Source organism: Orbicella franksi, chromosome 3 (assembly GCF_964199315.1).
Source record: "Orbicella franksi chromosome 3, jaOrbFran1.1, whole genome shotgun sequence".
In the NCBI taxonomy this organism is placed as follows: Eukaryota; Metazoa; Cnidaria; class Anthozoa; order Scleractinia; family Merulinidae; genus Orbicella; species Orbicella franksi.
In genome coordinates, this window is record NC_138147.1 from 31650037 (window position 1) to 31677726 (window position 27690).

At 39.6% G+C, this 27690-nt stretch overlaps 2 protein-coding genes across 4 annotated transcripts in view; both read right to left on the reverse strand.

The window, feature by feature from the left end:
* Window positions 1-1941: 1941 nt before the first annotated feature.
* On the reverse strand, window positions 1942-18033 carry LOC145482047 (uncharacterized). 2 transcript variants are annotated; one of them, XM_081460626.1, is made up of 17 exons: window positions 17695-18033; window positions 16541-16616; window positions 16209-16258; window positions 15507-15651; window positions 14764-15042; window positions 13406-13611; window positions 12278-12452; window positions 11953-12089; window positions 11100-11292; window positions 10669-10709; window positions 10313-10341; window positions 10000-10097; window positions 9649-9692; window positions 9194-9216; window positions 4062-4123; window positions 3265-3450; window positions 1942-2751 (listed from the first exon to the last, which is right to left on the reverse strand). In XM_081460626.1, the coding sequence occupies exons 2-17, from the start codon at window positions 16563-16565 to the stop codon at window positions 2729-2731; spliced, it is 1716 nt and encodes a 571-aa protein (XP_081316752.1). In that variant the 5' UTR covers window positions 16566-16616; window positions 17695-18033; the 3' UTR covers window positions 1942-2728. The 2 variants fall into 2 exon arrangements, with proteins under 2 accessions (XP_081316752.1, XP_081316751.1); XM_081460625.1 differs by lacking the exon at window positions 1942-2751 and having other exon boundaries at window positions 2771-3450.
* A 185-nt stretch (window positions 18034-18218) lies between these two features.
* The window catches only part of LOC145482049 (cadherin EGF LAG seven-pass G-type receptor 2-like), a 32266-nt gene continuing 22794 nt past the window's right edge, over window positions 18219-27690 (reverse strand). The window contains exons 4-10 of one of the 2 annotated variants that reach the window (XM_081460627.1): window positions 26866-26954; window positions 25848-25925; window positions 25278-25452; window positions 24262-24458; window positions 22850-23130; window positions 21668-21755; window positions 18219-20944 (exon numbers count right to left, since the gene is read on the reverse strand). In XM_081460627.1, coding sequence (XP_081316753.1) covers window positions 20404-20944; window positions 21668-21755; window positions 22850-23130; window positions 24262-24458; window positions 25278-25452; window positions 25848-25925; window positions 26866-26954 — 1449 coding nt within the window. In that variant the 3' untranslated portion in view covers window positions 18219-20403. The remainder of the gene's footprint in view (window positions 20945-21667; window positions 21756-22849; window positions 23131-24261; window positions 24459-25277; window positions 25453-25847; window positions 25926-26865; window positions 26955-27690) is intronic. The other variant, XM_081460628.1, reaches the window with a different exon arrangement.

Below are 27690 nucleotides of genomic sequence, written 5' to 3' on the forward strand. Positions count from 1 at the left end.
AGACAATTTTGCGAAGAACATTTTGTCGTAAGAGTGGGGCTTATTTTAATTAAGTTAATTTTTGTAGGTAAAGAGACATCCAGAAGGTACGCTGCAAAATAAACCGTGCAGTTGTAGTCCCCGGCCATAAGAGTCACTAAATTTCTCTAACCCTCTTCAGGTCGACTTTTAGCACCGCTAGGCTGATTTCGGAAACTTTAAATAAATAAATATTCTAACGAAATGCTGTACACCAAACAACTAAGACCACGTTTGAATGTACAATCAGATTCGATCCGCGCTAAAGTATTTATTCAACCGAAACGTAGGAACATTATATCGTTAGCTTTTAATTGCCTGTGTATTTCTAAAGCATTATTAATATAAATATTGTAAAGTGAAAATAAACTGTCCTGAGCAAGGCTATTTCTCGTTTGACCCGCATTCTGTCAGTCAATTCATTGGCGAAAAAAAAAGCGGTGTAATCATGATAGAACGGCTTCAGAGGAAATAGGTACTCTGGAGAGAAAAATATTAGAACAAAGAATTACACTTTATTTAAGCATCGACGTTAAACAGTAAAAGAAAACCCTTTGTCCTGAACCCGGGGGGTGACTCCCATACAAAAAGGAAGGGGTTGCTCGTCGGAAATTTTGAAAATTACCCCTAAGAGGTACCAAGATCCTGTTTTGTGGCCGTGGCTTGAAAATGTTTTTCACCCCTAAGAGTTACCAACTCTCAAACAATACACTAACTGACACCGACTTTTTTCGACTCAGTACCCTGAAAGGTGGGAGGCGCGGTGGCCTCATGGTTAGTGCGCTCGTCTCCGGATCGAGCGGTCCGGGTTCGAGCCCTGGCCAGGGACGTTGTGTTGTGTTCTTGGGCAAGACAATTTACTCTCACAGTGCCTCTCTCCATCCAGGTGTATAAATGGGTACCGGCGAGCTTAACGCTGGGGGTAACCCTGCGATGGACTAGCATCCCATCCAGGGGGGAGTAGAAATACTCCTAGTCGCTTCATGCTACAGAAACCGGGATAAGCTCCGGCCTGATGGGCCACTTGGCTCGCATGCAGACTTTACCTTACCTTTACCTACCCTAAAAGGTATCGCAAATGCTCCTGCTGTGGATCTTTTGAGGCTGAACACCCTAAGAGATACCAAAACGGCTTTTTTATCCCCTAAAATGTACGACGAGCACCCCCGTCGTTGTTATATGGGATTTCCCTCCCCCCCCCCAAAACCGGGCCCTGAAATGGGACGTTAACCAAATATTTACGGTTATTTAATGCTCTCTGGTAGTGTATGCTAAATATCACTCTAGTGGCTTGAGATATCTTATTCCAGAACTTGTTAGATTAAAATACAAAGTCACTTATATATAGTCCGCGTTACACCATTCGAAAGCGCTCAATAACTATGCATGTATATGTATCACATAGAATTTCAACGTATTCATAAATAACATAACTGTGAAAATCATTAATTTCCTGCTTCTCCTGAAAACTTGATACACCAGGCACCAATATTTTAAACCCGGGGTTGGGGGGCGGGGGGCGTCTCCCATACAAACAGGACGGGGGTGCCTGTCGAAAATTTTGATAAGAACCCCTAAGAGGTACCAAAATCCTACTTTGTGAGCGTGGTTTGAAATTTTTTCACCCCTTGGAGGTACCAATTCTAAAACATCAATTAAGCACCTGTCATATTTCTTCGGCTCAATACCCTAAACGGTACCACAAAAGCGCCCGCTGTGGACCTTTTGAAACTGAACACCCTAACAGTTACCAAAACCACTTTTTTAACCTCTAAAAGGTACGACGAACACCCCTGTCCAGTTTATATGGCTGTCCTCCGGGGTTTTAAAACAGCAATTTCTACTGAATGTAACCTGGCAAGTGCAAGCTTTTCTTCCTATCTAACAAACTTCTTGTTTATCATGACTGAATTAAAAGTATAGTTACCACAGAAAAGTTTTAGCTTTATTGTTCGAAATTTGAAGGCAATAATTTCCAATAACTGACCAAGAACACAATTTCTTCACACAGCGTCGATGCATACATAGAGGCAATGGTTGTTCACCATTTACACGGAGAAGCCGGTTCGTCAATGATTTATGCAAACGGAGCAAAAATGTCTGATGGTAAGTTCCGTTCGGATTGGCCGTTTACCAAAAAAAACACCAACTGACCGAAAGAGACTAGGACGAGTTCGGCCTGATCATAATCCCAAAATATTTACAAATGGTAAGCACATTTCCACACGGATATTTCGGGTGGAAATTTTGGACTACCTTTCAAGACGTTCCGTTTATTTCGGAAATTGTCCTGTCGGTTAAGCCAAAATTGTCTTACATTTACATTCTGACCAAACCTGTTTCCGGAATTTTTGGGTAAACGGTGAACAATCAATGTGTCACAGAAATCTGGGGGCACCAATATGGCCAGCGCTGTAACAGTCGGTAAGTATGGTTTGTATTAAGAGCTAGCCACTCAGTTTTAACTAATAAAATTCTAAAGTTTGATGGGCAAGTGAAACTCTGCGCCGTCCAACCAGCTCCTAAATATTGCGGCTATTGTTTATTACATACAATTAGGAAAATTAGTTTTCATCTTCTGTCAACTCGTTCACTATTAATCGCGTGCAGTACAGCTGTAACATGGGGACTTTTCTTTGAGAGATGATCTGATTGTATAAAACAAAGGTCGACTCGCTACATTACTTTATTTATTGTTACAAGTTCACGTTTATCTGGGCTCACTCATTGTACCTACGAAAAAAACAAGAAAGTAAATTCAGTTCTAAATCACAACAATCACAGTGCCATGTTCACACAATTTCTCATCTTGCTGCTGCCCTCTCCAAAGGCTTTTCTAACTATTTTTTTTTCTTAGCGCAAGGGACGATTGAGAGACTGGGAGTGAGCAAGAAGGCGCGAGAGGGAGGTGGTAGCGAGTGAGGAGTGCACCCCTCCTCACTAGTTAATTATTATATTTTTTGCTATTACGCGGTCGACTGGGGACGAGGCAGATCATACGGTATGTCTCGCTCGGCATGACGACCGAAGCATGCCAAATGTAGTGATTTTTCAAATATCCCTTTTAAATTTCTTAGCATGAAGGACACCACTAAGATAAATGATTTGGTCTAGGTAAAATATTATTTTTTTCTTTCAATCTGCTCTGCTTCGGAAGGGGATATCGGTTCTACCTTTTGTAGGCGGGCTGATAACGTCATAGTAACATAAGCAAAATACAGCTGACATGATGATTTTTCAACTTACGACTCTTAGCAAGCTTGTGCACAGGCACTCCAGGCTCAACGCTCATTGAGCGGTTACGTTGATTTCGCTGCGGCGATCTCGGGGGAATCTTGGGGGAGAATCCCACAGATGTTGCGTCAATGGAATGAGACTTTTGACGAAGAAATACGTCTGGGAAGTCTGGATGACGCGGTAATCCATTCATTCCTGTATTGAGTTTAAGAGAAAATATTTAACTGTGAAATAAATTTATCCAGTGTAAGCAAGCAAAATGTTATTCCAAGCCCACAGCTGTCGTCTCGCACCAGCTGATCCTATTTTCCTCCCTCTCCCCTTCCTCCCTCCCTCACTCCCTCACTCACTCCCTTCCGCCCTCCATCTCTCCCTCTCTCCTCCTGTTCTTCCCTTGGTTTCTCCCTCTCTCTCCCTCTCTCCCTTGCTGCTTTCCGCCTCCCCCATCCCTCCCTCCCTTCCTCCCCTCTCTCCATCTCTCTCTCGCTCTCCATCCCTCCATCCTTCCCTTCATCCTTCCTTCCCTCCCTCCCTTGCTCCTTTGCGCCTAACCCCCATTCCTCCCTTCCTTCCTTCCTTCCTCCCCTCCACCCCCCCACCTCTCTCCTTCCCTCCATCCTTCACTGCCTCTCTCCATCCCTCCTTCTCTCCCTCCCAGATCCTTCCCTCCCACCATCCCTCCTTGCATTCCTCCTCTCCTCCTTCCCTCTCACCCACCTTTCCTTCCCCCCTCCCTCGTTCAGTTCTTTCGATCATGCCATCATTTCATTATTCCGCTTTCTTTAATCAAGTAGTCTACATCATACCTTGACGAGGTTTTACTGGCAGGGTTAATGCATTTCTTGCTCCATTACAAGAGCCATAGTTTCTGTAAGAGATGCATAGACCGATACGAATCAAAGGACGTTTTTATCAGGGTGTTTAAAAAGCAAAATAATTTCATTATTTTTTAACATTCGATCAAAGTTAAACTATTTCAATTGCTTATTTAGACTACTTAAGAATGGCTGACTGTTAGGATCGAGAAACGCCGGTCAACGTCCCATTTGACAAATCGCTCATATTTTGCCCAAAGATACCCTTAGGTGACCTAATTCTAAAAATCATATTTAAAGGTTCCAGCGAATTTTTATTTTTCAGAAATTCGCGAAAATTTGAAAGCGCGATCAAAAATGCGGTTTTTCGTGTAATAAAATGACCGAAATAAGGTGCGACGACGAAGCGCTGCTTAAGTCTTAAAATAAACTCAATTGACTTCAAACTTGACACAAATGTGGAACAACCCACTCTAATTTATTTCTCTCTTTAAACTAATCTCAGCTATGTTGATATAGTGGTTTTCCCAACCATTTTAAAATCACCTAAGAAGCGTGTGAAAAATAACGGCAAAATATAGGTCATGTTTAACAGCATAAAAATGCATCTGGTACCTCACTTTCCGATTATTTTACTTTCCAGCCTTAAAATATCATTATTAAAGATATACCATGCCAAGTTTCATGCTCGAACTCGCAGTATTTCCCTTTGTGAAAAACGAAAATCTACGTCAATGTGTTGGGCGCAAATAACACAATAATTATGCACGAACCAGAGACAAATCAATTTCAATGGCGAAAGTAAAGGGCTATCATTAATAAGAATCCCGTCAATTCACTGCTATCAGTAGAAACATAATGTCCACTGCATAAAAACTGTTTTTAGACGTTTTCGAACCATTGCGCGTTAACTTTGTTTAATTTCCTGTCCGCCGTCATGTCTAGTTTGTCATCGCGTGTATTTCCTTAATGTAAACAACACGTGAATGGTTGTCATAACAAACGCAAGAGATTTCCTGGAACCTTAATGTTTCGATTCACCAAAACGCTTTAAGTTCGTTAAGACACAATAATAGGTCGACTTGGAATGCTGTTTAGCATCAAGGACGTTAAAGGACTGTAAATTAAGCGAGTTGAAATATCTTGAAGCAAATCAAATTCGCGCCCTTATTTTAATTTGGTAAACGCCGATCTCCGTTCAAGTTCAAGAAGTCGAGAGGTTAATCCGGCAATGTATTACCGGTACAACAACAAAATCAAACCGAGGTCATCAAAAGTGTAAGTTTAAAAGTGTAGTGGCAATTCAATTACCAAACAAATTTCGCCCATATAAATTGGAAACAAGAAGTGAAACAGTCTGACCAGGAACAAATAACCAAAACATTAATACGACTAATTTAATCCGAAAATGTTGCAGAGAACATACCTTTCAACATTTCGCAATTTCCATAAACCGACTACAGGTTTAAAGTAGCGACAGTAGATTGAAATGCGCTTTTTAAAGCTGTCCTACCCAGGAACAATTATTTCTTGTTTTTGAATGGCTCTTAGTTGTAGCTACAGTCGGAGAAGGGGGGGGGACGGGGGGGGGGGACGGGGGGGGGAGAGGGTACTCCCGGAAATTTCGGATATCTGTATTCCGTGGAAGATTAAGTGGTCTCCAGCTCTTAACGCCAACACTGAAACACTAGATGATTCTCGAAGTATCACAGGGATCACTAAGCTAAATAATTTTGAGTGTAGCTCCGCTGAGTCAATTACCTGTTGGCGCGCATATTTCATTGACCGTGGACAGGTGGAAAAACAGTTAAACCGGAAAAGCCTGTTGCACATTGTAATTTAGCGTTGTCCAACATGCAGTCGGTCTGGTTGTAATGTTAATCGTATTTGAGAGAATCTCAAGTTTTCTTTCGACACATACTGGTGTGACATACTACTAGATGGGCGTGGCCGAGAGCCACGGGTCAAGTCAGTCAAGTCGCCATGCTTAAGGTGGTATGGTACCCTCAATATGGACCAAAAAGTTTGTTTAAATATGGTAAAGAAAGATCAATTGTGTGCTATTGCACTCAAGAAGAGAAATTAAATTTCTAGAGTTTTACTCAAAATGGTTGCTATGGAAACCAGCCACAGCCTTTTGAAGTAGTGTTTTACAGTATTGACGCCAACACTTCCTGCTCTTTTACAAAACAAGAATTGACTGTCAAATAAGCATATCATGTAAGTTTCTGTTTTGTTCTGTGATATGAACCTAAGTTTTGACAGTTAACTCTTATTTTCAGTGCTTTTTACAGCTTTATTTGGAAATAACCTTATTTTTACCACACCCAGTGGACAAATCATCTCATGTCACGTGAAACCTTAAAATGTTACGATTTTTTTGGTTTATATCCTCACGACACTATTGGTCTTTGATGAGCCCAAGTTTCAGAAATTCTACTTAAAAACCTTGCAAAGTAGAAATGTTGGCGCGAAGTCAGTCGGTACAAAAGTAAACTTTTGAGAAAAATGCACTTTAAGTTTCTTACACGAAGTATTAAGCATTTAACGAGCCACAAATAGTGGGGGGGGGGGGTGCAGATTGGATCTCGGGGGAGGGGGTGCAATGGTTGTTCTATTTTGTAAAAAGTTACCGCAGTTGTGAGAAATATTCCTTGTCATAAGGGAAATGAATGAGCCTGTGATGGCAATTTGAGGCAAAGCTTTTCACAAATAATTATACCAATCGAGTTGTGCATGTCTTAAAAGTTTTTTCTAAATAGTTTCGTTCATATAAGTTAAAAATAATCTATATTTTTGGTCACGTTCTTATAGTAAACAGTCGTTGCTATGGCCGTTGCCACGTGAAAAAACTTATACCACTGTGTACTTTCCTTAAATTTCACACTCATCTGGAAGGAAATTCGGCAAGATCGTTTCAAAATATTTTTGACCAGTCCTCAAGGGTCTTAAGTCTTGTATTTCCAAGAAATTGAATTTTTCATGAACATCGCCATATTTTAGGGTACCATACCACCTTAACTGTTTTTCCACCTGTCCACGGTCAATGCAATATGCGCGCCAACAGGTAATTGACTCAGCGGAGCTACACTCAAAATTATTTAGCTTAGTGATCCCTGTGATACTTCGAGAATCATCTAGTGTTTCAGTGTTGGCGTTAAGAGCTGGAGACCACTTAATCTTCCACGTCATACAGATATCCGAAATTTCCGGGAATACCCTCTCCCCCCCCCCCCCACCCCCCGTCTCCGACTGTAGCTACAACTAAGAGCCATTCAAAAACAAGAAATAATTGTTCCTGGGCAGGACAGCTTTAAAAAGCGCATTTCAATCTACTGTCGCTACTTTAAACTTGCGAAATGTTGAACATTTGCGCAAGAGCAGTGAAAGCGTGACTGGGCTGCTCGTACCGTTGTCTGACAACTTTTACTGAGTCTCGAATATCAGCCAGCAGCATGGTTGCCGATATAACAAATACAGATCCATAAGGCCCCTGATTCTTACAGCAGAAAGCTTGGGCTCTTTAAGGCAATGCGGAGTGGTATTGAGAGGAATCGACGGCTTTTAGGTATGTTCTCTGCAACATTTTCGAATTAAATTAGTCGTATTAATGTTTTGGTTATTTGTTTCGGGTCAGACCGTTTCACTTCTTGTTTCCAATTTATATGGGCGAAATTTATTTGGAACTTGCCACTACACTTTTAAACTTACACTTTTGATGACCTCGGTTTGATTTTGTTGTTGTACCGGTAATACATTGCCGGATTAACCTCTCGACTTCTTGAACTTGAACGGAGATCGGCGTTTACCAAATTAAAATAAGGGCGCGAATTTGATTTGCTTCAAGATATTTCAACTCGCTTAATTTACAGTCCTTTAACGTCCTTGATGCTAAACAGCATTCCAAGTCGACCTATTATTGTGTCTTAACGAACTTAAAGCGTTTTGGTGAATCGAAACATTAAGGTTCCAGGAAATCTCTTGCGTTTGTTATGACAACCATTCACGTGTTGTTTACATTAAGGAAATACACGCGATGACAAACTAGACATGACGGCGGACAGGAAATTAAACAAAGTTAACGCGCAATGGTTCGAAAACGTCTAAAAACAGTTTTTATGCAGTGGACATTATGTTTCTACTGATAGCAGTGAATTGACGGGATTCTTATTAATGATAGCCCTTTACTTTCGCCATTGAAATTGATTTGTCTCTGGTTCGTGCATAATTATTGTGTTATTTGCGCCCAACACATTGACGTAGATTTTCGTTTTTCACAAAGGGAAATACTGCGAGTTCGAGCATGAAACTTGGCATGGTATATCTTTAATAATGATATTTTAAGGCTGGAAAGTAAAATAATCGGAAAGTGAGGTACCAGATGCATTTTTATGCTGTTAAACATGACCTATATTTTGCCGTTATTTTTCACACGCTTCTTAGGTGATTTTAAAATGGTTGGGAAAACCACTATATCAACATAGCTGAGATTAGTTTAAAGAGAGAAATAAATTAGAGTGGGTTGTTCCACATTTGTGTCAAGTTTGAAGTCAATTGAGTTTATTTTAAGACTTAAGCAGCGCTTCGTCGTCGCACCTTATTTCGGTCATTTTATTTCACGAAAAACCGCACTTTGACCGCGCTTTCAAATTTTCGCGAATTTCTGAAAAATAAAAATTCGCTGGAACCTTTAAATATGATTTTTAGAATTAGGTAACCTAAGGGTATCTTTGGGCAAAATATGAGCGATTTGTCAAATGGAACGTTGACCGGCGTTTCTCGATCCTAACAGTCAGCCATTCTTAATATGTTCGACAGAATCGTAGTAAAGGTCTAAGCTGTTCAGTTGAACGTCTGTCGCACTCTGTGATGTGACTGCCTTATTTCATGGTTAACGAGGCAGATTCTATATAACCAAGCACAGAGCTAATTTAGCTCCTCTAAGATGTAAGAACTTGAAGCACATCGGAGATTTTCTCAATATCTTTTAGTCTTCCTAATAATTCGGGCGTCAATGAATCTTAAATGCTACCAAGTCAATCACCGTTATCACAAACATTAGCTTGTGAAATTCCAGTGTTTCTTTGAGCTAACTTCTCAGATAAACCCAAATGAATACTTACTTGGTATTTGGTCTATGGGATAACTATAAAGAAAAAGAAAAACAAGGTTTAATTGAGAAGGTAAGGAGATAGCTCGATGGCCAGGATCAGGCATTCAGCTAGTGAGCGAAATTAACAGCAGTTCTCTTTAAAATAACGTTTCCGAGGAAACCTGGCTTAGAAAAGGTTTGCCCTGTACTATAACTAATTGTAATCTAAGCTACGGGAAGTATCGAAGAGGAGACACGTGAAAAGAGCAAAAGTTGGATGGTGGTGTGTGTGTGGTGGGTTGGGATGGCACATGGCAACTAAAAGTGCATAGGCGCCTCCACACATGGAGATAGGGAAAATACGAACTAAACAAGGCTGATATCAAGTGCCCGCGGAAGGATTGAACTATGAACGGGATTTTATAAGTTGTTCTTCACACTAAATTGAAATCTCGATGAGTTTATAGAGTAAATTAAAACACTTACGTTAGGATCTGATCCCCTCCATCCATTAGCTAAACCTGCAGTAGCTGCGAAATAAAAAAAAGTGAAATAATCTTATCGAGCGGATAGAACGCGCGAGACCCTAAAACATGATTTTGTTCTGAAAAAGCAAACTGATAGAAAGATTATCGAAACAAATAAATGTTCAAAAATCATACACAACATGCAGTTTATGAAATCTGATCTACTTTTATCTAGCCACCACCTAATTGGTTGAGGTTGTCTAGCACGATCAGCACTCTAGGGTATATGCATGCGTAAATGTTAAAGAAGACTCTGGATGGCTTTTACAACTCTCCTGATCAGACTTTGCTATTTTTTTCTATACTCTACCTCTGTGAGCAAAGGAAAATTTTGCCCTGGCCGGTAATTGTGGCGATCGGGGACTTCCTGGTGGCCCGGAAGTTGTTTCTTCACAGATTGGCTGTTGACTGCAAAACACCAAAACACTTAAAACCAAAGAATATGGAATATGTAACATAAAAGTTTGAAATGATATACGGTACTTAAGCACTGTTTTAATAGCCTGCGAGCAAGCTCTTCGCGGGGAAAGAAAGGAGAGGAAAGGGGCTCTACTTTCTTCATATTAAAAAAAAAAACAAAAAAAAAAAACAAAAAAAGAAAACAGAATTACTGATATACTTACTCAAATTGTGATTGCATTCTGGTGTAAATCTGAAACAAAAACATTTAGGCGTTCACTCACTTTCGCTGGATCCAGTTTGTTTCCCTTTTATCAATGAGTTGTTTTTGTGATCACTCTTTTATTCACAAGAATGATCAAAATTGCATTTCTCCTCACAATACAAATACGCTGTCAACCACACATGTGATGAGAAAAAAGAAAATGATCCTCCAGGGTTAGAAATTAGAGCTATGAACCAGGGATAACGTCTTTATATAGTACTTACTATAATCGATATTTTGACTGACGGAGGTTGGGTTCAATTTCTTGGCAATGGAACATAAAACAAAATATCCATCACATTTGAGAGAACTTACGTTTGGATCTGAGCCACGTCTTTCACCCATTCCCTGCTCACCTGCAATTTTGCGTAAAGAACACAATCAAACATTTCAAGCCAAGGCTGCTGAGATATAAGGGATCGTATCGCTGTGCCCCCTTATGACAGACAAGCAGCGAAGCAGCTAGACAGAGAATACCATTGTTTTTTCCCTCGATGAGATGCTTGTATGCCCAAAATTCGGCCTTACCCATTTATGAAACTGCGTGGGTTTAATTAAGCATTGCAGCACAACGAGCGCGAAATAGACTTGAGCTCTGAGGCTAGTCATGCATAAGCTTATGACCAAGTGAATGAGTTATGAGCATGCCGTTACTCCTCACACAAAGACAATCTCAAATAGACATAGATCGGATTTGAATGTTCTGATGTACATTTTTTATAGAACACTTAAATAACTGTACATACCCAAGAAGAATCTGGGTGAAAGAGGTGACCGCGGAGATCTTGGAGACCTTGGCGGAAGCGGGGGGGCGTTACCGCATGTAGGGATGTCGTGGATGGAGTGCCGTTTATTGTCAAGACAGTGGTGCTTTGGGGGTAAGGCGGGCGCTCTTTCGAAATCCTTACGGGGCACGTCATAAATCAGCTCTTCTCTATGCTACAAAAGGAACAACACACACAGCTGGTCAGTATCGGCGATGAAAATTCACTTCCTATATAGTTGCAGGCTGAAAAGGCTCGCGGGGGATCGTGGGGCTCGTGGGGCTAACGGCCACCTCCCTACAAGACCCCACCTCTCTACAGCGGTCTTTTGTTTCGTCCCGGCGGACGGTTCATGCATCATTCTTATTTAAACTCTCTACAACGGTTATATCTCCACAACGACAACAGCCACTAAAACGCGTCCCAACTGCCAAAATGACCTCTCCACATGTACAACGGCCAGATAATCAACGACTGACGAATGGTGTATACAAAATCCCATTTTACTTTGTAAAACGTCACGAATAGCGGGTCTCTATGTCTGTTTGGTTTCTGTTTTATTGATATATTTTGACTGTGTTAGGTATCTCGATGCTACAAAGAACACTTTTAAATATACAAATGTTGTACCCCCCGAAAAAACAGGTGTCATGTTACATCCCTACCTCCCCTTAGCGGCCATCTCTCTATAACGGCCACTTTCATCTGTCCCCAAGGTGTCCATTGTAGAGATGTTTGACTAGATAAGAATTTATCTAGTTAATACTAAATGAAGTAGCTAGTGATTCTTGCTACTTTAGAGAAAATAAAATTACTTTGTATATTACGAAATTACCTCTCTAGCACTCCTCTGAATGAATTTACTAAATGCTTTTGCCGTTTCCTCGCTAATATCACTATTTCTCCAGCTTTGATTGACAGCTTGTTCTGCTATATGAATTGCTTTCCAAATTTCAGAAGTCATCGTTTTCTCTGATGAACAACGCAATAGATAGTACTAATTAAAAAAAAACAATTCGAATTTAATACATGCAACAGCTAAGTCGTGTGTAACTTTGTTTACTAAACACAGCACTACTAAAACGATTCCTGAATGGGAACTGAGAGCTTTTTTAATCAATCAAAAATGCGGTGTTGCAATCATTGGATATCTAACTTACCGTTCTCTTGATTTTCAGGTCGTGACATTCTCACATAGTCATATTCTTCATCAGGCTGATCTAGAGGCATTTTTGGGTCCATCTCTATGTAATTCTCTTGATTATCCTGATCATAGTTGTTGTTGACTTCCATCTCAGTTGAGGGGATATTTTTTGTATGCATTCGTTCGTTTGCCTTAAAAAAAAGAAATATGAAAAGAGATTTTAGTGTTTCCATAGTATATCTGTTCGCTTATTTGTTACCTTGAATTCATTGTTCTTCGCCTGAATGTTCTTTTAAGCAACCAATGTCAAAAACAGAATTGCGCGATTTTGCTGGTTTGTGCTTACTTTCAGAAATCCTTTCTGATTTAGTTCATAAAACCCTGTCCGCATACAATATTTTATGAAGCGGACCAAATTTATGCCAATTAACATACCAATTATTCATAAAACTTTGGGGGTAAACGAGACAGGAAGACAAAAAAAAATTGGTATTCAACAAATCATAGACTAGTATCAAGCTTGTCAACCTCATAATGCACGTTTTTCCTCTTTGTAAAGAGCTTTCTGTTCTAAACAGTTTGATCGTTCGAGCGTAAGGGCTGTTCAAACGACCTCCATGTTTGTTGCATATGGCGAGTGCCACCTGAGGAGAGTATACAATCTACCCACCCCCTCCCCCCACCCCTGTATATTTGGATCTACTCTTGCAATGTCTCTTTCGCCATATGAAAAAATAAACAAGGTGGCCGCCGCGATCAGAAGGCCAACACTAGGAGCGTGCAACTCCCATACTAAGCCTATGTCATGACATTTTTAAGGACTGGTCTATTTTTAGGCCTCTTTTACCGCGAAATAGGTCAGTTCCAGTCTACATGAGCGCGCATCGGTGGGAAAAAAAACGTTTTTCTTTTTAATCTTCCGGTGAAATTATGACGTCAGTGATTTGTCACCGAGGTTCCTGCGGGGGTCTGAATTCGCGGTAAGTTCAAACTAAAAATAGGTCTGTGAAAACGCTGTGACAGGAATATGGGGTAGTTGCTCGCTCCTAGCGATGGGCTCCTGGTATGACCACTTGACAGAAAATAATCGACTTTAAACAGTTTACTTATAAGCTGGCTTAAATTCGTTCAAGGGCAAAGTCACCTCAAAATCTTGTAGATCTTCTGATATTTCGAAGTGTCCATATTTCTCTGCTAATTCCTTTGGGCACATGCCGTGTTTATTTTGGAGTGCGCACGCCTGTCGTGCCGCTGGGCAGTACTGTAGGCACGCCGCTACGGCACGCTTGAGTCCGTGGGCAGCTCCAAAGTGAATAAGAGTGGGGTATATGGTTCTCGACTGACCTGAAACTGATTCAGATGTGATGATAGTTATTGAAAACGTTGTACTTGCCGGCAATTAACAACAAGGGGGCATCAGAAAAAGACAATAACACTAACGAATCGAAAACAGCCTACAAGAAAATTAGTACAAAATTATTACATATTTACATAATGACGCATACTAAACTTGTGTTATAACTATAGTATCAGGAAAGTATTCAGTTTTATTAAAATCTAGATCATTGGATAAATGGAACTAGAGAGTTTTCATTGGCTTAGCCATCATGGGTTATGAGCCATTATACCATGCTCTACAAATATGGTAAACGTAGGCGCGAGTTTTTGGGACGTTTTTATTTTTATTCTAGTCTAGTTTTCTATATTTTGGAAGCGTTTTTACGAAAACAATCATTCCACTCGCGCTTGTTGGATCTGAGATGACTATAGCTAACTCGGCGCTAGGCGCTTCTTTGGCTCTCTACCATCTCAGATCCAAAGCGCGCTCGTGGAATAATTGTTAAATAAAACTGAAATGAAGATACGATACGATAAGATTTACGTTACAGCGGCTAGTTTCTGAAAGAACTTGACACTTTTAAACTAAAATCAGCTGAACGTAGCTTATAAGGTCATATAATAATAATAATAATAATAATAATAATGATAATAATAACAAGGACTTATAATAATAAAAATGTTTATTCGTGGCTTATAAAAAATTACAACTGTAAAAATTCTTAGGACAATATATATGCCAGGGAAATACTTACAAACGAATTACAAATTACACTCATTCTTTACAATCCTTATAAATTTGTCTATTATCATTTGTCGAAAAAATTTAAATAAGAATAGTAAAAAATACTCTACACATTTAAATGGCAAAAACTCTACTTTAAAAATACACTGTAGCTATATGCAGGTCCACTTCTTATTAATAATAATAATAATAATAATAATAATAATAATAATAATTTTTGTTTTTTAAAATATTGAGCACTTTTCATACAAACTTGAATCTTACATGTATCTGGTAAAAAATTATTATTATAATAATAATAATAATAACATTTATAATGCGCAAATTTCATAAAATGTTCAAATGCGCCTGACAAGATTAAAAAGGGAATAAAAAGGCTAAAAAGGTAAAATTACAATTAAAAGTAAACTATAACCAACCTTCCACTTGTCCGGTTTGGGGAATCTCAAGCAAATGAAACTCATGGGGAGACTTCTGCTGAATTTTGCGAGCAATAACCTCGTCAACCATTGTAATGTTAGCTGTGGAGACCCCAAGCGAATCACAAAGCAGCTGCTTTGGACAAGTGGCTTTTTCCAAAAGTTCATCGAGCACCTGACTCCTCGAGAAAAACTCAAAAGAACACCGAGCGATGGAGGGCTCGTGTTCCTTGAGTTTATCGTAAATGCTAACGATGGTAGTTTCCGGCGGGTAGTACACTGCAAGTTAAACGTAAATATAACATCGAGAAATTGAAAGGATAAAAAAGACAGCGGAGAATCCCAGTAACTAATATCAAGCTGTGTTTTCTACCTTTTGGACAGGACAAGCATTTGTATAGCACCTGGGGATGACGATGTTGTGTTCATGCGATACAAGGGAATGGTCTTGTTTAATAACCAAGCTTGTTGGAGACTGCACTTGGAGAATATGAGATTAAATGCAATATACAGAAAATAATATTAATAGAAATTAAGCTACATGGTCAGAGGAATTGAGAAATATTGAAATGCGTTAAGACAGGGCCATTCAAATGAATAAATGTTACAGTTAAATGTGTTGCAAAATCTAGAAATACATAATTACTGGCCATATGAGGACGTGGTGTATCATGTTACTTAGCACAGTGTCTGACCAAAACAGAGACATTGAAGTGTTACGTGAGATGAACATTTTACCGTACCTGGCGCATGCACCTGAATAACACAGCTGTTCAGTAGGACAGCAGGCACTTTTAGACAGTGTTGTTCTCCTTTGAACTCTACTTCGTAGGGACCGCTGTCCACAAGAAGCGGCTTGTTGAAAATGAATAAAACACTCTCTTTTGACTGTTAAAAATAGAGTCAATTTATAGCGTTAGTTTAACTAAGCCATAGGTGGTAGGAATGAAGTTTTGTATTCTTTTTGCCTATCTTAATGTTCCCTTTCAATAGATTTTTGTCCTGTTATTTTAAAGTGACTTTACAGTTAAGTTCCTTTTATCAATTTTTTTTTTTTGCGATTTTGCGCTTTTTAAACTAAGTCAATTGTGGTCATTTTCTTCTCAGCACACAAAAAAGTCCATCATGTCCATCATTGGGAATTCAAATTTTTTGGCAGGAAAAATAGAGTAGCTATTTCCTCCCCTATCCCTCTCCCTGCTAGTCCACCAGACTAAACAAAGACCGTGCTACGTAGACGCACTAATAAATCATTAAGTTCCTAGCAGTTTTCTAGTTCTCGCATTAGGTCGAATACTCTACACAGAACTACGAAATGAACAAACGTAGCCACTTTCTTTAGAATCCTGTACAAGTTTACGTATTTAAGGCAGGTTTTGGAATCATTTACAATTAAGTAATTAAATTTTTATTATAACTTCAGTGTTTAGTTGTAAATTCCTTACATCATATTGAGTCTTCTTTGGAGACACAGCAACAAGCTGCCTGATCTCATCTGCAAGACATAGGGAAATAACTTTATAAACATCTTTACCTGCCTCACGCTGTCTCGAACAATTGATGTTTAACCTTTTGTCGTTCTCGCACTGCCGTTATTTCGTAATACTCTTAAGTGTAACAAACCTCATAACCTGAAAAGTTCAGGCGTCATTTTGCCGAATTTGGCTTTTCTTGATATCCTGAAAGTAATTTTGTAGGATTCTGCCCTTGTATTAACAGAAAAACACATGAAAGCGCGTTAAGACAAGAAAGACATTTGTTAATTTGGTGTTCATACCATATATGCATTCTGTATCCTCCATATTGTCAGTGGTCTTACAACAATTTTGCGGTGCACTTATCGATCTTCCTCTCTGTAATGCAAAGAAAATAAGAAGAATAGGTTAGTCAGTACAAGGTAAAAAGAAATTTTCCCGAAATTTTGAGAACCTCAGATGCCTATCGAAAATGACAATTCGGTAAATTTCGCAGATGGAGGCAAAAATTCTAACTTGAAAGAGACATTTATTTGCTTGGTAAATAAAGTTCTCACTGGTCTCTGATATCTGCCGTGACGTCATGTGCAATTGGAAATGGATCAATTAATACACTTCAACCAGACTTAATTATTCTTTACGCAACTATTTCATGAATATCTGATCATCAGTCGATCAAACTTTTGTTTTGAATAAAAATACATTTTCATGTTAAGCAGTTTACAACCAGTATCATGTTGCATCGCGTTTATGTTCGTTTATTGGGGTAAACTTCATAATTATTAGAATCGCTCGTCGTATGTTCTGCGAAACTGCTACATTTCGCTTTCTAACCCAGACAGGATTGTTGTTATTAAGATCTCATCCGCTTTTGTTCCTAGTTCTGGTTCATGAGCTGCTCAATGTCTGCACTTAGTTATATGATTCTATTTAATTTGACTCGATCGAAATAATGTTCTGAAATTTCAGTCGGAATGTGACAAAGTTCAAACACTCGAGCTCTGTGTAATCGATGAAGATTCTACGCTGAATTGAATTCTGGTCGATATGAATAATAAATCGTCTCTTCTACTACTACAATGTACAGCTCGTATCTTGATTCGTTGCACATCTTGAATTCTTCAAAAGGGAAGCCAATTTTGATGTCGAACGTAACACAGGAAGTCGTCGTGTAAAATATTTCTCATCTAAGTTAATTTGAGGTTTCTTGTGTAACAATCCTTTCCCCTGAGGGAGATCACAAACCGGTAGCTGGTCGCTTCCTGCTTTAATCGCTATCTTAAGCCTCAAAATGAATCAGCAATCTCTGTTAGAGTAGGAAGAGTTCTTCATTTTGAGAGCCGTGTTTCAGCCGGTCTGAATTTCATAATAACGAAAGCTGTGCAAGTTTGTTTATTGGAGATCGGAAGTTGTAATTACGATGCAAATAAAGTCTCCAACTATTGAGCCAACTCACCTCGTGAAAATCAGTTCAGACCGACGATGAGCGGGACCATTTGCAGAAAATGGCGTTTCACCAGCCAGTGAAAGGTCCCTCTAGAACTTTAAAGTCGTAGTTACACAATTCTGGTGAACCTGGTGATAACAGCTTGGAACCAAAAAAAAATTACTGTTGTGTTTTCGTCACGGTGATTTAAGTTATTGAAATTGTCTCTGGTCTCTTGCGCAGACCAATGAAATACAAGGAATCGAGAACGGTCCGCCCGAAAGTAGATAACAATTCGATATCATGCTAACACCGGAAGCTGTAAGCCAAAAAAAACCTCTCATTAGGACAAATAAGTTAAAATGTCTTGTCCACTGTACACAGCTGAACGACGAGAAAACTTCTCGATTCCCTCTGCGGTTAGCTTGTTTTTGTGCGTGCTTAACGTCTTTTAGGAAATGTTAAAATAAAGCTATGATTTAATATTGATTGATTGTTGTGATCATTAACTGTCTCAGATGTTCATTAATTCCATCTGAGATAACCTTATTTACTTTCTTTCTTAAGGTTATTATTAGAATTAAGAAAACAAATGACCGCGTTATAATGACGTACGTTTAATTTCCTCCTTGCACTGAGGTATATATAGATTGCAAAACCACATTTTTGTACTTAGGCACATTTTAGCACATCATTTTAGCACTTGACTTGGAAAGACTGCATTGTCATGATCACGGTACGTATGCAAGAAAATCAGTGAGAGAATTTCACAGCAAGCAAGGAATCACTGTTCTTTGATATTCTTCTAATAATCATATGGTACTTAAGAAACAAAATCATGACAAGGCTAAACGGAAGGGGTAATTTGCAAGACGCTGAACGCCGATTGCATTGTTTGCTTTCGGTTGGTTTCACTCGTGTTGGTCATGTTTGCTTAAGTTTAGTTTCATTTATGCTTGTTCGGTCTGCTTGCAGTTAGTTCATTTGTTGCAGAGGAAAGCGTATCGCAAGCAAACACGAGTGAAACTAACCGCCAGCAAACAGTGCAATAGTGCATTCGGTGTTCGGCGTTGTGCGTTGTGCGTTTGACGTTCTGCAAAATGCCCCTGACGAAGAATAAATGTCTATTGCGCATCAGTTTATAGAGGCACCCATAGTGTGCTTGTTATATGTACTAACTGTATTTATTATTGATAAATTTAACGTACATATTTTCGCAAACAAAAATATTACATAAATACTTGAGGGAATGTCTTGGTTTAAGGAAGTGGTTTTAAAGTCAGAGCACTGATCAGCGTCTCAGACGATATAAATTCGTCTCTAAAGCGCAAAGATGTCTAAAATACGTAAAATAAAAATATTGAAATGTGGCAGCCTCGTCTCGAACGAAACCTTCTATACTGTATGATGCATTCAGTACCCTAATCTTTCACCTAGCTGAACGAGTGCAACCCTTAATAAACTCTTCATGCCTCGGTGGCATCATATCTTATACATTAAGCTGATCAGTGTCATCAAACTAGAATTGACATTTTATTATTATTTAAATCATTGGTAATTATTGTCCATTTCAGCTAGACAATAGTCTTTGAAAACGTTGGGCGAGGACTCCGATATGAAAAGGTCGCGGAAGGTCGTCGAAAAATTTAAATCAAACCCCTAAAAAAGACTAATGCGGGCGTAGCTCGAGCTTTATTTGACTCCTAAAAGGTATCACTTAAAGTGGAATAGGTTTGATTACCAGCTGCTGTTAGGGAATGGAGCCCGGGCTGCTGGTAGATCGGACTGAAGAGAACGACGAAAATCGAGGGCAAAAATGCAAATGAGAGCGTTTTTCAATTGCTATCACTTCGATTGCACCCTTAAAGATACTTTGACAACTAAAATTAATGGCGTTTTGTCCAGGACATTCCAAGTGAGAACAAAATCCTTGAATTTAACACTTCTAAGCGAGACGAGGAGCATCCCCGACCTTTTCATATTGCTCCCCCCGGGAACTTTGAAGACGTCAAAGATTCATCTGAGTTCAACAAAAGGATCAGTTTTCGACAAAACTTTCAGTGTTGTTGAATGTTACGCAAATCAATATTAGTGATCTATTTTTACAACGTTAGTTGAAATGGTTTTTACCAACAAGTCGAAGCCAAATTAAAGAGCTGAGACAGCCAAGTAGCACAACTCATGTATGTGTGACTGAGAGAAAGAAAACCGTGTGGGCCTCTACCACAATACCGTACATGGTGCGAGCTGAGGTGTGAGGGAGAGTCTGACGGTCTGACATGAGCCACATTGAGCCTAATAATTTGAATTCCAGTCCACCCTGACATAACTACGCTTATAAGCTCATGTCTTCAAAGTCTGGGTTAAGCCTTCCGCTAACTCCGTTAAGTCAATCACTAACCGTGAAAATGTAAATTTTGACGATATGGTGTCGTGGCTAGAAATAATAACTTTCTGTACTAAGCAAAATATTTAAAGGGACCTTGTCTTGAGATTCATTTCTGCTTAATAGCATTCTCTTAAAATACCCAACCTTCTAGGCCAACATGGATTGAATCCGATTAAAATTTGACCAGTGCTTAAATAGTTTGCGTTTTTCTACAATTTTGATTTGTTGATAACAGGGTGAATTTCATAGGAAGACGACTTCGCTATGTACTTAATCGTCTCAAAATATATGACACACTTCTTAACGTAAATTGTGAATCTATCACAATCAGTCAAATTTCATGAGTTTAATTATGATGATTTACTCGAGAATTTAATGCGCAACATACTGGAGCCTACATGAATCTCAATCCCAGAATCCCCTCCGGTCGAGCCGTTCAACGAGATTGGGTTATCACGTCCCTGCATCGCGAACGAGGAATTATGGGATGAAATACTCATGGTCTTGGTGGCCAGGCTGCTGCTTCGTATCATCTCCACGAAGCGGTTTTTCGTTGTGAGTATGCGCCAAGCTTCTTGGAAATCCTTCTTGATAATTCCGTGCAGAATAAAAATGAGCCAACCTTGAAACGAGCAAGTGATCGTGAAGAGGTAATGAAAAACCAGTGTCCCGACAGTAGCAGCCAAACCAGCGAACAACCAGTTGAGTCCAAGGAGGACAAAGACGGACACAGTCGCCCTGAGGTGAGACAGGCGGTTGGTCTTCTCGCACGTGGGCGGAATGTTGTAGATTTCTTTCATCACGGCGAGGAAGATGAAGGCATTGATGACCATGACGAGGAGGACTGGAGCGAGGAATGCGCCGTAGAAAGCGCCAGCGTCTATCCAGCACCTGAAATCGAGGCACAGAAAAGCACTGCGTCATTTGCTAAGATAAAATTTTACATTTTACACGTATTGCACAATAATTGTTTTCAAAAACCTGACCCGAAAGAACTTTTCAACTTTCAACGGTGAATTTAAAAGGCGCGTTCTAATTCCACATTTGTTTCTTCGTGCTTGATATCTGAGAAATGCAAACTTTACCCATAGCTGACAGAGAAATGGGCTGAAATTTATATTGATCATGATGGTTGAGAAATCACTACAACATTTTCTGGTAACTGAGATTCTCAACAGCATTGATAATTCATCAAGTTTAAACAAAGGAAAGCATGACCGTAACAGTGTTTGGATATCTGATCTTAAATAGCATAGACATACGATTTTATATCTCCATTTCTCCTTAGTTTTGGTCTCGATTGAGAGATATATCAAACACTCAGGTCAGTATTTGACCATATTTCCAAACACCTCGAAGTTCGTCAAAATTACTACGTTGCGCGTCGTGTTTCAACTCTCTTTTCAACTCTCGGTGTTGGAATTGTGGTCAAACACGGTCTTTCGTGTTTGACATATCACTTCCAACACCTCATACCGACCCGCAGCTCTAAGTGAGTTATCAACTACCATATTCTTTGGGTATTTCCCTCTGATTTGTCATTTGTAGGAATTGCTAAAGCTTGTTAAGATCTATTTTCGTTGATTTTAGCTAGACAATATTAGATGTACTTACAGTGTCCCGTTGTTCTTGTCCATGACGTGAAAGCCGTAGGAGTCAGGGTTCGCCAGAACAGTTATCACCACAATCACCGCCGGAACAACTGAAAGCAAACATACATAAAATGTTAAAATAGCAAAGCTGCTCTGAAGGCATGAGCTAGTAAAGCTTACTTCGCTTCGCAAAAAGCCACTGCGGTTGGCGATGTTTTAAAACAATTGATTCATGCCTTTAGATGTTTATCATCTGAGTTATGATACACTGGGGAAGTTTGGAGAGCTGTGCTTCTAAGCTTTTTTCGTGCTTTCCAAGTGCTTCATAACTCGATGATGCATACTTAAAGTCCAGTCCAAACGTGAAATGTTTGGCCACAAACACGATCAAAAATCGTTTGGTGACCAAACATGTTGATGTTGTACTGTGTGGCCAAACGGTATCAAACCTGTTTGAACGAACAAAATGTTTACAATGTTTGATCAAATGTTCGGCGTCGTTCAAATTTTATCAAACACGATCCAACATGATCAGACATGGTATCCAAACGGGAAAACGTTTGGTCACCAAACAATGTTTGATCGCTAAACATTTCCCGTTTCGATTGGGTTTAGGGATGAATCAATTGGTTATTAAATCGTGCTACAATCCTGACCATAAGTTGTTGGGACACCTCCCCTTTTGCGCGCAGAAACCCACGATTTTAACTACGCCCTTGACGTTTTAGGGAAAGATGAATAGAAGCAAGTATAATTGACCCCCTCCCCCCGAGCAATGTTGAAAGAAAATGAGGCTATTCTGAAGAGTAGATCGGATGGTGTTAAAAAGGAAAAAAGGACAATAGAAGGTGGTTAGACAGTTGTGTTGGAAGTGAACGTGATTGCTAAAAAATCGTTATTATTGGAATAAGACGTGAATATCTATGTTATCGTCACTTTAGTTGGAGAAGACAGCTCTAGGAGGCAAACAATTCTTGAGACGTGGCTATTCTGAAGCTATTATCAAGGGTTTTTTTTTGGTTTTCAAGATTTTTATCAACTTTGTCAGGGGGGAGGGGGGTAGGCGGGCTTACGCGGTCTTGGTCGTAACAGAGGCTACCTGTGAAGTCATCTGCCATAAACTGTCCCAACACTTTTGACCAGGGTTGTAGATGCCATAATTATTTCACATTAATAACTGACGTGAGCGAAATGTGTCACTTACTCCATCCCACTACTCCAGCTCGGCACATGAACTCGTTCTGTGAAATTAATGTCGTATCAAACACTTTGACCAGGTCTTGATACAAGTTGTACGCCTCGATACTCATCCACAAGATGGAGGAAAGCAGGAAAAAATGAAGTAAGGCGGCCATGGCTTTACAAAGGTCCAGTGCATCAGAATCCATGATGCCATTGATACCAAAAGTAAACAACAAGATGGCGGCCAGCAGCGACAGACACAAGTAAGCTAGAATCTGATTTTGACGTAAACGGCGCAGCTTCCTGTGGGAGGCAGTTTACAGTTTCAGATGTCGGGTATTGAAAGTCAAAGAGGGCAAGTGCTGAACCTGTTTAAATGGGAAGCTAGAGTGACATGACCCTGAATTCTGATCATTTTGTTCTTGATTCAGTCCCTTACCCTGTTAAGACATAACATTGTTTATGTCGAGGCATAATGATCAAGAACATACGATAATCTCTTGCATCTTGTCTTTAAAATATCATTTCACGTCAAATTTTATCCCATAGCGTAGAGGAAGCGAATACTCCAAAGTTAAAAGGAAGCCCTACACGTTATCTATCTATTTTCTATCAACTCTTCTTCAATGTATTGTAATGACATAATTTCAAAGAAATCAATATTGCCGTGGTCTAGTATTCTCAGAACTAAAAACAGAAGAATTGTCCAACTAGTGGTTGGTTAGAAAAATGAACACTTTAGTTTTGGAAATCAAAGTGTAAACAATGTCGCTACAAGTTCAACGCCATAGGCACGCAATGCATGCAGAATACTGGAAAATTTAGTGCAGCCTGCAGAGGTAAGTGATCAGTGCATGAGGATTCAAGGCAGAAAAACAATCATAAACTACTGATCCCAGACGTCTGTTGAAATGACCTTTTTTCAGGACATCGCACGCAACGTTGGTTTCAGCCGCGGTTTAAAAAAAGGGATGAGGCGATGACAAACAACTCTTGGCTACAGCTTGCAGCACAGCTGGCGCACATTCCTCGAGAGAAGCAAGTTCGAGGAAAATCTTATCAATGCGATGGATGTTGCATCTGTCGAATTTTTCTCTGTAACATAACTTGATTTGTATCTTGCTAGAAATTGCGAAAGTCAACAAACTTTGAAACAAACTGTGAAGCTCCTTCCCCGAGGAAAGATTCACGCATCCCACGAACATGAAATTCGTCATCACGTGATCAATTTTTTTGAATCCGTGAATGAAACAACGGTGTGTGCACCGGCAAAAGAAAGCCATTTCGACAGCCGTCTGGGATCAATTATAGTAGAGCTGTTTTAACTTGAGAACTTGTGTCCCCAATGAGTGCCATTGGCGCCAGAATGACCAGACACTTCTAATAAAGGATATGTATGAAGAAACGGACACTTGGGAGCCACAGTTGCATTACCATGATAAGACGATGGTCAAAATCGTTAAACTCAGTCCTACAGCTGATAAAGAGCATCCAACATAAGATATAATCGCCAGTGCCTTCTGGTGACTTTCTGGGATGTCATCGTATTTACGTAGAACAGCTTTGGACGTAAAACCAAACTTCTGCTCCAAAATGCTGAGATAGTCAGAAACCAGTGCTTCGGGAATTTCCTTAAGTAATGAGAAAGCACGGTTTAGTAGTGGAAGGAAATTGATTGGGTCCATTATGATCGATGGAGAGTTTCCACTGCCCATCTGGATAGGATTCCTTAGTGAGGTTGCAAGCAATCTCAACAAAGTTTTGCCTTGTTACATTATTTGTCCGATGATAATGATGATGATGATGATGACGATAATGATGATGATGACGATGATGATGATGTTTATGATGTGTATGAATATATTTCGTCACTACCACTCATGTCGACTAGCCCAAGAGCACAACGTATATGAAACTCACCGATTTCGGCTCAAGTCCAGACTAAGTATATTTGCAAAAAAGGTTTATAATTACAAAAACATTATCAGTTTGTAAAATGTGAAAAATAATTTAAAAATTTGTATCTCCAAGCTCTTAATTTCGCGCCGAAAATGGGTCGCCCGCGTCCGGCAATTCGCTCGTAGCTCGTCGAGTGTCGCCAGGTAGGATAATATTTGTGTTATTTTGAACAAAATATATATGTTGCTCCTCCACAAATCAAACCCAGTGTTCTGGAGTGAAATATTAGAAGAGGCCAAAGAAGCTTAAGCATTGTCTTCATTTTTGCTAGCTGTGAACAAAAAGGTTATTATCGAGTCGTTTCGGCAGGGCAGCTCGGTCTGACTGCCGCGCGTACTTCGGGCGCAGCCACCGTATGCAAGACAACTCTTCCAAGTGGCTTCATGCTTCGAACGCTGACGTTGCCTAACCTCACTGGCTCCTGCTTAGTCCTATTCAATTAGGTTACTCGTAATCTCGATAGAAATTGCAACATCGTCTCTTTTGCTCACCTGAAAATTAAACGCTGTACTGTTTAACAGAACCTCGTTATGGAGCTGAAAATGCACGACAGTTCTGAGGTACAACCAGCATGAGTTTTGAATCATAGCTTTCAAGTTGTGAAGATTCCTGGCTGGATTAGTCACATTCACATCCAATCGCATCACCATAATAAAGTAGATTCCTCTGTGAGAACAAAAATTAGCACAGTTCATTTCAATTCCAGCCTCTTTTTAAGTACAGCTGTGGCGGATCTAGGGGAGATTTCGGGGTTTCGCTCGAATCCCCCAAATTAAAACAGCTAAAGTCACAGGAATTGTAAAAATATTAGAATATGCATTCAATCCTTAATGGGATGAATCTGCAACGTTTTCTGTCCCACTGATTTGGCCTTAGAATGCAGGAAGTCTCATTTCCGAGGACCTCAATTTTGAAAATTTTCCGGGGGAGGCTGCCCCCGGATCGCCCTACAGGGACCGCCTTCAGTGGTTCGTATCTCGGGCCCCCTCCTCTAAAATCCTGTATCCACCACAGTAAAGCGAGGAAATTACCGAGTAAAAAGCATCAGTTGTAATATTAACCTTTCTTCTCTTTTCTGTTCAGGTGGAATTTCCGTTTCCTCTGTGGTGTTTACTTCCTGGCCACCAAGTAAAGGAGGTCTGTAGAATATAATCCAATGTTAAGAGAAAAAGGTTAAACGAGAGAGGTTGGCTTCTCTTACTTTAGCCATAATTATATAATTTTTATTATTTCACTTCTTTCGTTCAAAGCATCTTTCAATCTTTTAATCAATCTTTATTTTCGTTCCTCAATTTGCATTTTAAAGATTAGATTGGCCCGCGGATAGCTAGTGTTAGTCTAGGCGGGCCAATCTGTCAAGATCTAATTACCATGATTACAGACGTTTTTATACTTAACAATTAGATTATGAGCTCGAGATTTCAACTACTATCACGCATAGAAATCGAGAGCGAATAATCCAATTGGCAAATATAGTATAAATCTTTTAGTCGTTCAAAACTTTATCTAAATCTTCTTCACAGACACTTCGAAAACGCAAAGAAGCGGAGGCTACTCACTATCTACAACAGAATAGATAGCGAGTGGCGTAGCCAATCAGAGAACGCCATTCGTGATAGAACGCTAGTAGATTTATACCAATGGCTGATGATATACGAGTAGCTCAGCCAATCAGATTGCAGCCATTGCCTTAGTATACTAGTAGAATTCTACTGAAATAGAATAGATAGTGAGTAGCGTAGCCAATCAGAGAACGACAATCGTGATAGAACACTAGTAGATTTATACTAATAATAGATAGATTACAATAGACAATTAGGAAAAAGTAAATCAAATAGAAAGGTGGGAAAAGGATGTAAAACAGAAGTAAGAGGTTATCAGATTAATTAGACCCATCTAAAGTGTGCTCATTCTTGCCAATTGGCCGAAGGTCTTGGAACCGTATTAATGATGTTCACTTGAAACAATTTACCAAGGGGATGACAACAGTGTTAACATTACCAATAGTTAGCTAAAGTCGTTTTTAAGAAAATTTCAAGAAACAAGACTATAGGACAGTATACAGCAAAGATTCTTTACCCAAAGAAAACACCCTCAGATGTCTTGTTAAGCAGTGAAGAATCTTTAAATAGGTTGACTCGCACAAAAAAGTCGAACATCTTCCAGAACTGCAATTCAATGTTAAGACAAATCAATGTGACAGACGTTCTATGAATATTGAAAAGAAAGAAAGTAAAGAGAGGGGGCGCGCGAGGGGGGTGATATCGTAAATTCATTGTGCTCATCAATGTACTTTTGTGTTATCAACTGGTCATTTCACACCGACCTCGTTACGCTCGCTCTGTACTTTATTGCTCTAGTTCCACCCCTCCCACGTATTCTTAATGCTCACAAGCATTTTGTGTCGTTTTTTTTGTTAAGCCTCCCTAAACATACAGGCAATTAATCGCAAAATATCGTCATTTGTCAGTGTCCCGCAGATCAATTATTAGCAAATAGGTAATCTGCCCGCCACTGGCACATCACGATACTTTGCTCAACCTCGTCCAATAATTGTTAACCGAGTTCAATTACGCATGAGCAGATTATTACTTTGTAGCAAAACACACTTAGACGGTATTACGCATGGCAGTTATTCGCAGGTCACGTGATGGGCCCCCGGCCAATGAAAAGGAAGAAAAACTGTATCAAATGATAATATGGCATTGGGATACTGTACCATGCCATCATGCCATTCCATATTTTTGGTTGGGATCATTTGCGGTCCAATATGGAGATCATTTGCAGTCCAGGATCATTTGCGGTCCAATTTGGGGATCATTTGCAGTCCGGGGTCACTTGCGTTCCAATATGGAAATCATTTGTAGTCCGGGATCATTTGCGTTCCAATTTGGGGATCATTTA